Source organism: Saimiri boliviensis, chromosome 15 (genome assembly GCF_048565385.1).
Source record: "Saimiri boliviensis isolate mSaiBol1 chromosome 15, mSaiBol1.pri, whole genome shotgun sequence".
NCBI classification, from domain to species: Eukaryota; Metazoa; Chordata; class Mammalia; order Primates; family Cebidae; genus Saimiri; species Saimiri boliviensis.
The window spans coordinates 80,876,179-80,892,747 of record NC_133463.1 but is presented as its reverse complement, the minus strand read 5'-3'; the positions used below and the strand labels follow the sequence as shown (position 1 = coordinate 80,892,747).

At 37.9% G+C, this 16,569-nt stretch overlaps 1 protein-coding gene across 3 annotated transcripts in view; it reads left to right on the top strand.

Annotated features, from left to right (window-relative positions):
* DNAAF11 (dynein axonemal assembly factor 11) overlaps positions 1–16,569 on the top strand; it is a 103,062-nt gene that overhangs the window by 62,872 nt on the left and 23,621 nt on the right. For 2 of the 3 annotated variants that reach the window (XR_012514186.1, XM_074387146.1), the window contains exon 11: positions 15,511–15,592. Coding sequence is in view for 2 of the 3 variants with exons in the window: in XM_074387146.1 (XP_074243247.1) it covers positions 15,511–15,592 (82 nt within the window). In the remaining variant the exon portion in view is untranslated. Of the gene's footprint in view, positions 1–8,826; positions 12,247–15,510; positions 15,593–16,569 lie in introns of those variants that run through there. The other variant, XM_074387147.1, reaches the window with a different exon arrangement.

Below are 16,569 nucleotides of genomic sequence, written 5' to 3'. Positions count from 1 at the left end.
ACAGCCCTAAGTAAGGGGCAACGGAACTGGGACATTTGTACACCAGCTCCTGAGGAACCTTGGTTGATGGTTGCTCCCTGTTATGGGGTGGTAGTGACATTAATGTTGATGCTGATTATGTTTGGAGGCAATAGTCAAGCATGAAATGTTCTATAAGGAACCAGAAAATACAAAAGTGGTTTAACATACTTGAAAATGAGCTAAATAAAAATTTTTAGAACTGAAATATGATAAATTAAATTTAAAATTTAATGAGTAGATTTAGCAGCAGATTAGACACAGCTGAGGAGAGTGCTGCTACACTGGAAAGTAAGAAGATATGATCTAGAATGAAGCATAGAGAAAGAAAATACTAACACAGACACTAAGAACATGTGGAATAGAGTGAGAAGGTCTAACATACATTTAATTTAGTTAGTCTTATATGGAGAATACAGGGAGAATGTAGCAGAGATGATATTTAAGGAGATAATGACTAACTACAGGATTTATACTTAGGATTTTTACATGTATACCCCCTGCAAAAACTGAAAATGTTTTACATACCTCCATTCTAGGAGCTACTATGCTATAATTTTTATGAATAGAAAAATAAAATTGGCTTGACCCCTGCCCTGAAAGACTTCACCACCTGTAGAGACATGTCTACAATTATGACTATTTGGCAAAAATTGTATATGCTCTGTGATAAACAGTTTAAACAACTTACTTCCTACAATAACCCTGTAACCTAGGGATTTTTATTACCTAGATTATTTAATGAGGATTGCTGAGGTTATAGAACTTTCCCAGGGTCATAATTTAATAAATGGATGTGTCATGTCGTAGAAAACACTAGATTGGGATCATTAGATCAGTCAAAATCCTCTAATAAACGTGATATTTAGACACACCATTTAGGTTCTAGCTTTTGTCCTTATACCAGTTAATAAAAAAGACAAAAACAAAGCTACTGTTTATTGAACATTTACTGTGTGCCACAAAACAGTGTTGAATACTTTGAACATCCTATGGAGTAGGGGTGATTATCCTCATTTGCAGAAGAAGAAATGAAATTCTGATGCCGCCTTAAATCATAGCATATGTTTCCAAATGAACACAAACAATGCCTCATAATTTTCATCTATAGCCAGATTATTTTTGGATCATTAGCAGCTTAATATAGTACAGAGCTTCACCTTTAAAATTTTGTTCCCAATATTTCTCCTCTAAAATAAGTAATTGGATTAGGATATTTCATGAGTATCAGTATCTTAGCAGACTTTATTCTTCTGTGAAATTTTTCCCCTACCCCACTAAGAAAATTGCTGAGGATCAAAATTAGATACAATGAAATGTATCATTTCTTCCATGATTCTTCATACCACTTTAATTGGAAGATACCTGCATAGTTACCCAGCTTGTTGTCAACTGGGAGACAAAGAAATACACATTATTTTGCAGTTAATTGTTTCCTTCAAGATTATAGAGAAGCCTCTTCAAAACCATGGGCATTCTCTCTAAAATCTTGCCTGGCCTCTTCCTGAACCAGGGGGTTATCTTTTCTCTTTTCTGTGTTTCCTGGAAGTGAAATAAACAAAGGTCACTTAAATAATGAGATTTATTGCTGTCAACTACATACATTCTTGTCAGAATAAACATAGTAGATACCAAAAGAAGGTCAGGTCTTAGCTGCTCAGAAGGTAAGTCAGATCTCACCAGGAGCTCCCTGCATAGCTGACCTTGATCCACGAATGGAATCACCTTGTGGGAAACTGGAAACTCATAGGACTCCCATTGCTAGGTGAGGCTCCTAGGTATGAGGGAGAAGGGCTCCTTGGGGCTGTACACAGGGTAGGGGGTGCTCTCAAGAATGGTAATGCTGAGTGGGCTTTGGGGAAAAGCCACATCTTGAAACGTATCCATCAACTACATCTTATCTTGTATTCTTTATCCCTATGAATTTGTCTACAGTTTTCATTTTAAAAATAAAATAATAGGTGACCCAAAGCTAGCTTTCCACTAGTCAAGTGATGTCCCTGTCCCTGACTGTAAAGATTCCAAACACTGTCTTTCTGTGACTTGGTTTCATAGCTTCTACGGAACTGCAGAGTTGCCACTTAAAATGGGTTCTGTCCCTTTTTCCCATTGGCCAGTTGGGGTGGGTAATAGGGCATTCTAATTGCCAGCAAATGAGGAGGAGAACATAAGATCGGACATTAATTCAAGGAAAGCAGGAGAAGCCATAGACTGTGGCAATTCCCTGCACAGCTGTCCCTAGTCAGACAGATCTCACCACAGTCCCTTTGAGGCCAGGAACCAAGTGATGGTTCCTTACGGGGGGCAACAGGAGTGGAAGTATCGCTCTTTGTTTCATTCCAGGGTTCCTGATATTTAAGCTTTCTCATAGGCAGTGAGGCTAGAGTAGCCTAGTCAGGTCAGCCTGGATATTTGCTCACTTTATCACCTAATGTGAACATCACCACTGTGAGAGGGAGAAGCCTCAGGTCCTGGGTACTTAGCCTGCAGCTCAGACAGAAGGGTTGATTTCAGGATGTCATTTTTTTACTAAGGCACAAAACCCTCTCCAGCATGTTTAGAGACTGTCTCTACCAAAATTGTAAAAGAAAATTTTCTTTTATTTTTATACATTATTCTCAGTCTTAATGTTTGTCCTAACTAAATAAAATATTTTCAGTTTTAGGCTGCAGTGTGTAGATGATCTTCTATGGGGAACTGTCAGAAGAATGACCTTCCAAGTAGAAAATAATTTTGAAGGAATCAGTTGATGGTTAGATTTGTTTTCTGGTTACTCAAAGCCATACAACTGCCTTGTGTAACTGTCAGTGTTGATTTTACATATACATATCAATAACTACATCTTTTAAAATTTTCCTTATAATATAAATATTAGCAAATTATGTGCTTGAGAATCAATTACATTTTGTATGTACCTGCCAATTGATGGGCCACATAAATTCACGGTCAGCATGGACTTCCTATCCTGCTATCTTGCTGACATCCAGCCTCGATAATTAAAAATAGCCAAATGAACCCATGATTTCCTTCTGTAGACCTGCTCCTCCCGTAGTCCTCCTTGTCTCAGAAAATGGCACCATCAACTGATACACAGTTGTTCAAGTCAATGATTCGGAGACTTTCTTAACTACGTCTTGCTAGTGCACTACCAAAATATATCCTGAATTCACTCACTTAGCACCACCTCCCACCATCACCTCCCATTAAGCCAGTGTCCTCCCTCAGCCAACTACCTTGGACTGCCTTCTCACAGTTTGCTCTGCTCTGTTCTTTCCACTCTTTATACTTTCTCCGTAGAGAAACCAGAATGCCCTTGTATTTACTTTTTTGTTTATAGTTGTGTTTTAAAATATTTTTTCTTTTTATTATGAAATTATTACTGTAGAACTACAACTCAATTAAAAAAAAAAAAACTCATGGTCCTGCTATCTAGATAACCATTTCATTTTGGTTCTTTTCAGTCTTTTGTTTGTTCTCAGGTATAATTATCTCAAAGTGGTTATTTTTTTAAAAGAAGTAAATTTTGCAAACAAAAATATGCATCCTGCAAATAATAGTTTTATTCCCTTGTTGAAACCTACCAATGGCTTTCTGTGGCACTTGGAATATATTCAGATTTCTTGTTCTGGCCCAGAAGGCTGTGTACAGAGTAGTTTCTGCATATGTTTCTGGTACCTTCTTCCACTTTTCTCCTCTCATATTCTGGGCACAGCTTTTTTTTCCCCCCTCTCTCTTTCTGGAACATGGAAGATTCCAATAAGGTTCTGAAACACATAAGGTTCCAGTAAGGTTCTGGAACCTTGTTCCCATTGGCAGGACTTTTGTGTTTTCTGTGCTTTTTCTGCTAAGAGCATTTCTGCCCCTTTCTCTGTTTACATCTGTATTAGTCCATTTCACACTGCTATAACTAAATACCCAATACTGGGTGACTTATAAAGGAAAGAGGTTTAATTGACTCACAGTTCCACATAGCTGGGGAGGCCTCTGGATCATGGTGGAAGGTGAAGGTGAAGCAAACTTGGACCATGGTGGAAGGAGAGTGAGTGTATGAGAGAGCCAGAAAGACTACCCTTCATAAAACCATCAGATATCATGAGAATTCACTCACTGTCACGAGAACATCATGGGGGAAACTACCCCACTGTTGGTATCAATTTCCTGGGTTAGTCTGTTCTCACACCACTATAAAGAACTGCCCAAGACTGGGTAATTTATAAGGAAAAGCAGCTTAATTGACTCACAGTTCTGCATGGCTAAGGAGGCCTCAGGAAACTTATAGTCATGGTGGAAGGGAAAGCAGGCGCATCTTACATGGCAGCAGGTGAGAGAGCGTGTAAAGGAAGTAAAGAGGGAAGAATCTCTTATAAAACCATCAGTTCTCATGAAAAGTCTCTATCAACAGAACAGCATGGGGGAAACTTCCCCCATGATCGAATCACCTCCCTCCGTCCACACGTGGGGATTACAGGTCCCTCCCTTGACATATGGGGATTACAATTCCAGATAATATTTGGGTGGTGACACAGAGCCAAACCATATTCAAGATCTGTCTCCTTTGTATTATGCAGGTTTTGGCTCAGTTGTTACATTTTTACATGGACTTTTAATACCAGAGCTGACATAGCCAATCACAATCTCTTAGGCATCTTTCTCAGCCATATTACTTGGTGTATTTGATCACAGTATTTATTATTGTACGAAATGGCCTTATTAAATTTTGTATGATTTTGTCTTTACCTATCTAAATGTGGAGTTTATAAGAGTAGAGACCTTGATTCAGCCAATGACTGGAATAGTACTTGCCTTTTAGTAAATAAATATTACAAGAAATAAATATTAGTTGAAGAATGAAACCCTTCAAAATTCTTATTCATTCCTTATCATGACTTATCTGATTTTTGAATATTTTCTGCCAATGTCAGGTCAGCTAGTCATTTGTTTATTGTTTTATTATTGTATAATAAGCAGAAGTTTTGGCTTTGGTTAATTCTCATATGTTATTGTATTTCTATTTTGGTGATTACGTCCTTTTTCCTATTTATGAAATCTTTAGCTTTACAGATATTCTCTCACATTGTCTTTTAGAAACTTTATCATTTAAGCTTTTACCTTTAAGCCTGGGATTCATTTCAGATGGATTTTTACGTATGGTATGAAGAAGTTGTTAAGGGTCATTTTTTTCTCTTATGGATTTGCAGCTGTAGCCCAAAAGATTTTACTTTCCCCATTGAGTTGCTTCGGCACCTTTTGTCAAAAATCTGCAGTCTCATAAAGAAGGGTCTATTTTTAGGCCTTTTGTTTTTTTCCATTGATCTCTGTATCCTTATGTCAGTACTAACCTGTGCTAATCATTTTAGCTTTATAATTTACCTTCAAGGCTGCAATTCTTACGACTTTGTTTCTTTTCGATTAGCATTTTGTCTATTATTTGTATTTTGATATAAATTTAGAAATCAGCTTATCAACTTTCATACAAAAACCTTGTTGGGATGCTAATTAGGATTTTAGTGAATCTGTATGTCAATCTGGGAAGATATGACATCTTAATATTATTAAGTGTGTCAGTGTACAGTCATGAGGTTTCTCTCCATGGGTGTTCTAAAATTTGTCTTTCAACGGCAATTTGTCATTTTCAGTGTAAAAGTCATTGGTCATTACGTGTGTGTGTGTGTGTGTGTGTGTGTGTGTGTGTGTGTGTGTATTCTTTGAATTTATTATTTTTACCTGTCAAAAACTTCTGTCATATTGAACAATTTTTTTTTTACTAAGCTCAATAGAAAATTTGTAACACTTATTTTATTTGATTTCTCCATTGTGTGAGACACTGTTGGGTTCTCATCTTCCTTTTAATCATGTTCTTTTCATAGTTTTATATAATCATGTACTGCTATTCATTATCTACTTCTCTGTCCATTCTTTTGCAGCCTCTTTTGTAAGTACATCTACCATTGCTCATTCCTTGAATGTTCAACTTCCTTTGTGTTTCTTATACAACTCTCCTCATTCTTACCCTCTCCTGATCGATCTTATCTATTGAATTGGCTTCAGTTACTTCCTAAATATGATGGACTTTTAAATACGTATCTCCAGGATTTTCAGTTAAAATCTGAACTCTATTTCCCTTCCAAACTTACTACACCTCCCAAATCCCTTTTCTTAATGGATGTTACCATCCTCTGCTCACTTGAAATCATCTTTGTCACCTCCCTCTATCTTCACTCTTCACATTCAAGGCTGCTATATTTTGCCTCCTTCATATCTCAAATTCATTCTTTCTCTTTATTGCCACTGTCTGTGTTGGGAGAGATAACAGTCATCTCTTACCTTGTTACTACAATGCTATTGTAAATAGACTTCCTTGGCTGGACAGTGGCTCACGCCTGTAATCCCAGCACTTTGGGAGGCCAAGGTGGGCAAATCACCTGAGATTGGGAGTTCAAGACCAACCTGACCAGTATGGAGAAACCTTGACTTTACTAAAAATACAAAAATTAGCTGGGCATGTTGGCACATGCCTGTAATCCCATCTACTCGGGAGGCTGAGGCAGGAGAATTGCTTGAACCCAGGAGGTGGAGGTTGCAGTGAGCCAAGATTGCACCATTGCACTCCAGCCTAGGTAACAAGAGCAAAACTCCGTCTTAAAAAATAAATACATACGTACATACATACATACATACTTTGCTTTCCAGAAACCTTCCAAAAATACAGGCTTTATGGTGCCAGTTGCGTCTTTTATAAAGCCTAATAGGGTCCCTCTCATCTTTAGAATAAAGTCCTAACTCCTAAGACAGCCTACAGTTCCTGCATGCTGTGGACCCTGCTTACATCCACAACCTCAGCACCTACTATCTCCGCTTCTAAAGGCTATGCACTAGGAATATGGAACAACTTCCAGTTCCAGGAATGTAACTTCTCTCTCACCTTTGTGCAAGTTTTCCCTCTCTGTGAAAGGCAGTTTTCCCCCTTTCAGCTGGATACTTGCTTTCTAGCTCAGATAACACTCCCTTGGGAAACTTCTCTGAGCCCCCAAAGCTGGGAGGTGTCTGTCCACCATGCTCCTACAGCACCCTGTGTTTATTCTCTGTCCTAGTATTGATCACACTGCCCTAAAACTGTGTGCTTACTTGTTTTCTCTTCTACTAAACCATAAGCTCACTGAAATAAGAACTATGTCTAGTTCAGTGGCACGTCGTAAGTACTCAAAAAAAAAAAAACCTATTGATTGAAATTGAGTGAATAAATAAATATATATTTTATAGTAAATTTGGATGATACTGACTACTTGGAAAACATTAGTTCATGAAATACACCAGACACCAAAGTAAATTTCACATGGATTAAAGGTTTGAGTATTATTTTAAAAGCATTAAGAAAATAAATAAAGATAAATATCTACTTCCATTCTTTAAAGAAGAGGATTTTCTAAACATAAAATAATGGCAAAAATCACCAAGGCAAAGCAATAGTTTTAATTATTTACTATATACAATAATTAAATAATTATTTACAATGTAAGAGCTGTATGTAAAAAGCTACCATTCAGTAAATACTTCTTGTTCACTTGCATTTTACCTATTTATTTATTCAACAAATAATTGTCGAGGGCCAACCATGTGCCCAGCAGAGAACTTCCTGTCCTCATGAAATTTACATTTCAGTGAGGTAAAATAAACAAGTTAGGATACAATTTTTTTTTAATGCTGATATGTCCCATTGCCAGAAAACAAAAGATCAAAGAAGGATAATATGTATAAATTCATTAAGGTATTTCAGAAAACAATTAAAGCTCTAATAGGAAGGCAGGAAATTACAGTTACAAAAGAAACACAAGAGATATGAGAAATTTCTTTTAGATATTAAAATATATTTTTTCATCTTATCAAACATTTAAAAATTTTTACTGCTTCTCATTTATTTTTAAATAATATATATTTACAGGACAGAATTCAAAGGTATTAAATAACTTACTGTACAAAGCAAGTCTTTCTTTCCTCTGTCTTCCTCAACCATCTAGTTCTTCTTTCTAGAAGCAACCACTCCTGCCAAATTCCTATAAAAGAAAGTTTTTAAGTTCAATGCTAATGAAGGTGCAATGAAAGAGTACTTTCATAAACTGCTAGAGAAATGATTTAATCTTTTTGGGAACTAAATTATTGACACATATGCCTTGAAATATACATTATGACTTAATAATTCTAAATTTGGATTCCCTTCTAACAAAATACTTAGGTATATTATACAATTTATGTACATATGTAGACAGCATGATATAAGAAATTGGAAACATTCTATTTAAAACCAGTCCATTAAATGTTAGCGCACACATAAAAGGTAGTATTATACTTATGATTACTCATTTGTAGGTCGAGGTATGTAATTTTGAATGGCAATGTAAAATATTTCATCAATGTAGTGACCAGGTCTTTCTGGTTCATCCATAGCATCCAAGCTCCTAAAACAATTTCTAGGGCACTATGGGCATCTTGTAAATGTAGGTTGTATAAATGGCATTCAGAAAAGCCTGGAAGCTACAGTATCAGCCAGGACTATTTACAAAACTCACGTAATCTAAGAATTACCAGGAGAGAGCTTGTTAAAAACTAGATTCTCAGGCCGCTATCTGCAGATTCTAACTAGAAGATGTGGGACTCTTGTTTTAATGAGCACCCCAAGGTTTGAAAAACATAACATAAATAAGAAAGGGTCTAATGAAACATTAGGAAATACCTGAGTATTTAAATATATACAATACAGGATTTATAAAGAAATTTATTGTTTAGGAGTAATTTTGGAAACATATTACACAGGTAATAGGAGATTTGAGAAGCCGAAGAAAGGAAAAAATGTGTACTGTCAGAAAGTTACCACCACTCCTGGAACAGATAGAGAAGTTGGTGTTGGCAGAAAGCAAACACCAAGGTTACCTGGAAGAACCCAGAACTGCAGAGCCCTCTTGGGCAGGGCATGAAGCCATGGAGTAGACTCTACCACTGTGGAAAAGTTGCTGAAGCAGACAGGGATTGTGAAAACATGTAGAGTTCTCAGCCCTCCAGCTTCCCTGCATTGTCTACCATTGACCAGGCCCAGGTGAGAGCCAGCTGACATGGAAGGCTGGCTAGTGAAGCTAACAGCGTTCTGTCTCCCTGTGATTTACAGAGCAGAGCAAAGACAGGGCGAGCGATGGATATGAGGACAAACAGCCCCGGTACCTGTACTGTACATTAAGACACCATTTCACACCCACATGAAAATACTGGAAGAGTCTGTACTGAAGAGTGTAACAATCATTTTTTAATGTTCAATTCATTTTAAGAAACTATCCCCTTAACTTTCATGACCTTCCACTTTGGGGCAGTTGTGGATAATGGATTGTATTTCATGCAAGTGACCCCATTTAAGAGGATTTGTTAAGTGCTAGGTGATCTTGAGTGCAGAATCCAAGACCCACCTCCTGTCGGACAGTGGTCTACTAGAGAAGTACATACGTGTTGGTGGTCTGTAGGCAAACTAAAGCCCAACAGAACAGCACAATTAGCCAGTGATTCAAATGTGTGGATTCACAGAATCTCTGTGATGGCCATTATACACATTTAGACAGTTTCCCAACAGGATTGTGTGTCATGAGTATTTTCAGAGTGAAGTTGGGTGCAGGAACAGAAAGTTTGACTAAAATAGTCTAAAGAGAAAGGAAAGTATTTTTATCTAGCTAGGCGAGAGAGAAAGATACTTTTCAAAAGCTATCACTCCACTGGAGTTAGTATTTTTGTTACCATCACACACCTTGTCTAAGGAAAATAAGAACGTGTGTAAAATACTACTCTTGAGCTGAGGTGAGTAACTGTGTGACTTGGGAGGAAAGCACTGCAAAGTTCTCATCACCGCTTGTGCAAAGTCCAAGTGCCACGAAATAAATTCTCCCAAATCTCTCCTGTGTTCTTCAGCCTTTTTTCCAGCTACAGTCTGCCTCATATTTTGTGCCCATTTGTGTGATCATTTACTTTCCTCTCTCTGTTCATGCTTTGTTTCTCTCTCTGGAATATTCCTCACCCACTACATGACCTACATCTTCTGGAAAATTCCTGCTTATCCTTTAAAATTCATATCAAATCTCACCTCCTCCAATAAGCCGTCTGATGGCCATGAGGCAGATTTAGACAGCCTCCCAACAGGGTAGGTTTGGATCTGTGTCCCCACCCAAATCTCATGTTGAAATATCATTGCCAATGCTGGAGGTGGGGCCTGGTGGGAGACGGTTGGATCATGGGGGTGGTTTCTCATAGTTTAGCACCATCCCCCTAGTGCTTTGTGGTAAAATTCTCATGAGATCTGGTTGTCTAAAAGTGGGTGGCACCTCCTTTCTCTCTCTCTTGTTCCTACTTCTGCCATATGAGACATGCCCGCTTCCCCTTCATCTTCTGCCATGATTGTAAGTTTCGTAAGGCCTTCCCAGAAGCTGATGCCACCATGCTTTCTATACAGCCTGTAGAGCCATAAGCCAGTTAAATCTCTTTTCTTTGTAAATTACCCAGTCTTAGGTATTCTTTATAGCAATGTGAGAACAGATTAAAATACCTTATATGATTTCTGCTGTCTATCCTTTTCAGCACAGCTCCCTCCCTTGGGCTTCCATAGTAGTCTATGCATATATCTAGCAATTAAACTTTTTTCAATGTATTTTAACTGTTTATATATCTTCTCTCTCATAAGATGATCAGGAATAATTTTTAATCTAACTTTCCATATCTACCTCTCACTCCTATTCTTGGCATATAACAGATATTCAGTAAATATTTCTTGGAGCAGATTTACTGGAGGTAATAGTTGAAACTTGGAAATCTCCAAGAGATGTATAAATTTGTTGTGATTTTTCATGTATACTTTTATTTAAGAAGCCAGGCTAAACTCACAGGAAAAAGTTAAAGTTGATTTATGTTTTGTTTCTTAACAAGTATTTCTGATTATATTCATTTTATTTGTTTTTCCCTCTTAATTTACAAGTAGCACGTCTTCACCTGAAATGGAGTTATTGTTTGCTCATTTTATTTAAATTCACTTAAACATTAGGCTGAATCACAAAAAAATCATTTTTTATGGGTCAGACATAGATACTGGCAATTTTTATGGTTCAACCCACAGTATAAGGATTCAGAACTAAGTAGCTTCTTCGCATCAGTCTACTGTATTTTTACATAGCTCACATAGTCTGTGTTTCTTGGTATGAGTAACTTTTATGAGTTGATATAGATTGTCTCAATTCAGGTGCTGCCTCAGGTGGTAATGAAACTTCAAATGAGGGTACTATTTAAGCAAAAGTTGGAAAGTCGTGCATCAGAAAAGCCTCAGAATGGACTTTTGTATTCTGTAGAAAAATGAACTCTATTACTACCTCCATGTTCACTCCCAACTTCCAATTACATGACTCTATGAGAGTTAAAATAATATAACATTATTAAAATGTTAATTTGTTCCTTTATGCCTGTCCCACAATTGAATTTTCAAGTAGTTGATTACATTTCTCTCTGTGGATTCAGGAAACCGTTAGTCTCACATTATCTAATTTACTAAACATATTTTGGCCCTTACAACTCTTCCATTAGTCATTTCTAAACACATTTAACACAAAGGAATAAGACGATGTTTGATGTTAATGAGCATTGCTTCCTGGAGAAAGACCGGGACTGCAGGTACAGCGGGAAACCAGAGGTTAGGATTCCCAAACCTTGGAATTCTGAACCTCTAGTCCTCAGCCTGGGCAAATTAGATCTTATCAGAAAAGGTAACCTACTATTAATATAAATGTCGGCATTTAAATGAATTTCAGTGTTACAAGTGTTTGTGTGAAGGTGAATTTCAGTGTTATGACTGTTGGCATTAAGATGAATTTCAGTGTTGTTATGAATTTTGGTGTTAATATTTTCCTTACAGCCAATTCCTTAATTCCTTCTAACTTTTAAACTTAAAACAATCTTTGAAACTAAATGAGCTGAAAATACCTTTTAAAAATAAGAAACACATTTAGATTCTGGTGCACAGCAAATTCCCTGTGAATAAAAGTTCCAAATTTGTAATTCTATTTGCATTTCCATAAACACAGTCTTTGTGCTTATTATGTGACAAATAACAGTGTTAGAAATGGGGTGTTTTAAGACTCTCATTATGCATATGCTCCTATTCTCATTGGTGCATATATTGCAAGGTAAAGCTATACAAAACTTGTACTTTGGATTCAAGAGCTTTCTTTTTTAAGCTGATATTTTAATGAATTTTAACTAACATTGACCTCATTTAAAGGAATTAAAACATTAAGAAATTTAAAAGGTGCTAAGCTGCCACTGCTCCTTGGGAAGCAGATTCTGAAATGCAGATGAGCATGCAAAATATGTATTAAGAAATCCCATGGGGTCAGCACCTGGAAAGGGACGGAAGGAGCCAGGAGTGGGGAAAGGAAGATGAGCTGTGATGCAGGCCCAGCAAAGGTCCCAGGCAACATCTCAGTGAGCTCTCTGGCTGACCTGAGTCTTTTCAGTTAGCCAAATCAGGCACAGGGGATCCTCTAGACCTCACATTGATCAGAGAGACTAGACTGTAGACCCCTGAGTTCTCACACTCACGTGAGAGTTCCAGGTCCCAGGCATAGTAAGGAAGGAGCAGAGAGTTCCAGAACTGAAAAGACTGTGTGGTCTAGACCACAGATGAATTACGGGTAGTGGATATGGACAAGGTCTTTCACACCCGAAGAAGAATCCCGGTAGCCCATCACATGACAAACACACCTGGGTTTGAGGCTGACTGTGGTTATGTTCCTATCTCTCTTGCTAAATGAACATAAATTTAAATTAATTAAAATTTAATAAAATCAAAACTTGAGTTTCTAAGTTACACTAACCACATTTCAAGTGCTTCGTAGCCACATGTAGCTGGCAGCTATTGTGTCAGATAGCACAGAGCATTTCCACCAGAAATATTGAGATATTAGGAAATATTGAAAAACAGAATTGCAGAACGTTTTGCTGGACAGCACGAGTATTACATAGCCACATCTCTTGGAGGTCTTGCTGCCTCCCTGGGATACTTCCAGGAAGAGGCCCCTTCCCCCTATTCCCTCTCTCCTTCTCTAAATCTAAGGACAGTCGCTTTTTAGTCTCCATAAACCATTAAGAAATATCTTCTTAATTTTATTTTTTAAATTTATACTTGGCATGAATCTGATTTGGTTAACTATAACTGGGATTAATAGAAACTGAAAAGTGTTTTTGTTTCCTTAAGGGAAGGCCAGGATATGGGGAAATATTTAGATTCATCCCACTCATTCAGTTAAAGAAAAAAGAAAACCAGTTGGACATTCTATTTAAACCATATGGACATTCATTCCCTGCCACAGTAACATCCACAAACACATTGGTCAGCAAAAATTAATCAAAAGCAATACAATTATGACATTAAATCTATTTTAAAACATAGCAAATACAACATTTCAGACTTAGCCTACTCCAAAATAAACCGTGTTTGATAATACAAACCTGCTCCATTGGACAAACCTTTCCATGAGTCACCTCCTTTAATTATTCACTAAACATTGTTTTGGTAGCTTTAGTTGCCAATTCTTCTGTAGCAGTCTTCTATGAGTTTTTGTAATGCAGACTGCATCTTTTTTGAAACATTTCTGGACAAACCCTTCCAGCATTGGAATTTAATGTCTTTAGTAGCATTCATTATTTATTTTCTTCTGGAGCTTCAGCAAAAGGCTTACCATCACATCGGCCACTTGTGGTGTTTGGGATATTATTTTTCTCCAGTCTAGTGTTCAGAGCATATCTTGAAAGGGTGAAGCTGAAGATCTTTCCACATCACCCATAGGCCCTCCCATGAGACCCATGGGAAGAGGAGGATATGCTTCTTATATTCATGGTCTCCAGTGAAAGGGAACTGCACTACATCACACATACATACACGTGTTGCATTTTTACAACATATAATTGAAAATTATACAACTGTACCATGTAAAAAACTGGTCTTGCACCACTCTATGATGTTGACACAGGAGGACTGCCATCTAGGAGTGGACATCCATCAGAGTCCTCACCTCCCTGAGTTTGATGCTGCAGTCTCTCAGACTAGGATTCATTTCTTCATTGGTTTAGTCATTTATTTATTGAAGTATACATGTGATAAACAGTGGGCTAGGCTTTGGGGTTTTATTGGAGCATATAACCAAGAATCTCAAATAATAATCAAATTACTCCATATATTAATATGATGAAATGCCAAACACTTCAGTCTAGTAAAGCTTGGATAGGAGAGTGGCTTATTGTTGAGGCTAAAGTGGGGCTCCCAGTGCCCTTCCCAAATATACACTGTGAGTGAAGATATGTGCCTGAGCCAGTAGATAGGAGGCAAATGATGACAGACCCTCCAAATCCAAGCCTAGTCTTTAATCATTTGCACTAACCTGGATCACAACTGTGCAGCATACCAAGTCTCAGGCAGAACAGAGAAAAGGCAGATAGCCCTCACCCTTCAAATCAATGACCTTGCCCATCAGACAGATGTTGCCAGTGAATGAGTCATTCTCCTGTCAAAGAGAAGGACCTGGTTAGAGAGGGGAATGGACACCCACTGCAGGTCACTCTACTCCTTGAAAACAGAGCAGACCCCATAGTGGTCACTGGACCCAGGCAGCGTAAGAAGAAAGTTTTTAAACTTCTCTCTTCCTACCAGCAATTCCTGCCTCATAGGAATATTGAAGGGTGAGAGATTAAGTAAAATACAGTGTTGGTATTGATAGGTGTGTGCCTAGCAGGTAGTTGGGGTCTGACAAGTAGCAGCAGGTTCTCTTTTTCTTCCCCTCTCTGATATCTTAGGAGTTTCTTGAGAAAAGGTGCTGGATCTGAGTAATTTTTGCAGTAGGTTTATTGAATGGAATTGTTTTCTTTATTGAGACTTCAACATGCTTAGCAGTGAGCTTATTTAGTTTAAAAATATAGTAGAATTATAGGATTTTTTAGGCCAAAAAGGGGCCTTTGAGATTATAAACCAATGTCTTCATTTTACAGAGGAAAAAACTGGGACCCAGTGAGGTGGGAGAATGAGGATTCAAGCTCCCAACTCAGAGTGCTTTCCACTTTTCAGTAGGAGCTCCTTGACGGTGGTGTTTCTGTCAATCTGTATCCCGAACACCCCAAAAAAGTGCCTGGCATGTTGTTGTCTCTTAGATAATATTTGTTAAATACATTAATTCACCATATTTCCTGCTCGGTCTTTAGCAGTTGTAGATAACTTGTGGCTTTGCAAGACTGTTATGAAATGGGCAATTCATGATGTAATCTTCTCTACACTGCATATAGGGGCTTCAAGTTTGAGTCTTTCATGGAATATGTAGAGAAAAAATTAAAATGCTTTAGTATCTTTTAAAATACATATATGTATATTTTTAAAGGTACATCAAGGAGTAATGCACCACTTGGTGCGTGTTTCATTTTTATTTTAGGTAGGAGAAGTAATCACAGGTGGTCAGCAAGCATTCAAATCTGTGAAAACTACCTCGGACAGGAGCAGAGAACAAACAAATGCAAGGTACTACCCTCCCAGTCTGCCCTTAGCTGTATTACATTGTTCTCTTCATTTTCATTTGTTGGTTGGAATGCAGCTTCCAAAATTATGCAATTATTTAAAGTTTTGAGATGATTCATACCATGAATGTTAACGTTTGTTTCCCAAACCATGGACTCTTGCTTTGTAGGGCTCCTGATTCCTAAAAAACAGATGTGTGTGTATACAGGTCCCAATGTCTTGTCATAATATGCCCCGACTGGTAATGTCTGCACCAGTGACGGACTAACATTTACCAAGTGCCTGCTTCATGTCAGGTGCTCTTCTGTGTGCTTTACTCATATTAACACATTGAATCTCATAATTTTTATGCCCAGTTTACAGTTAGGGAAACTGAGGGAGGGAGAAATGTAGAATATACTGAAGGCCATGGAGCCGTGACATGCTGGGACAGCCCTACTGGTAGCATTGCTGTCAACTGCCTCCCTTTTATGATCTGTGTGTCAATCCACAGACTCCTCAATTCCCAGGGATACAAGGGCCCCTCCTGTCAATCTCCTGACTGTTGGTCATTTTCTGGCCTTTGCTTAAATTCCTTTCCCAACAGGACTCTCACCCTCTCAAGAGAGTATTCATTTCATTCCTGGTATCCTCTACTGTTGGGCAGCCTCTCTCTGTCTCTCTTTGATTCCTAAGTGAAGGTCCAGGCTCTGCTTCCTGGAGACCCTCAGAACCAAGTCAGTCTCCCTTAAGCAGTGACATCCCTTAAAGTAGTTTGTGCAAAGCTCTCCCCTTTCTCTGTTCTTCTCTAGAATGAGATCCCAGTTCTTCCAACTGTCCTGCTTCTTATGATTTTCAGACTCTTATCATCCAGATGGTAAAATCTATTTTGAAGTAAAGCAAGCTATCTTTGTGCTACAAATGTATATGCTAGATTTACCACCATAAAAATACCTGAACAAGAGCTATATTTATGTGTTGCATAATAAAGCAGTCAGGCA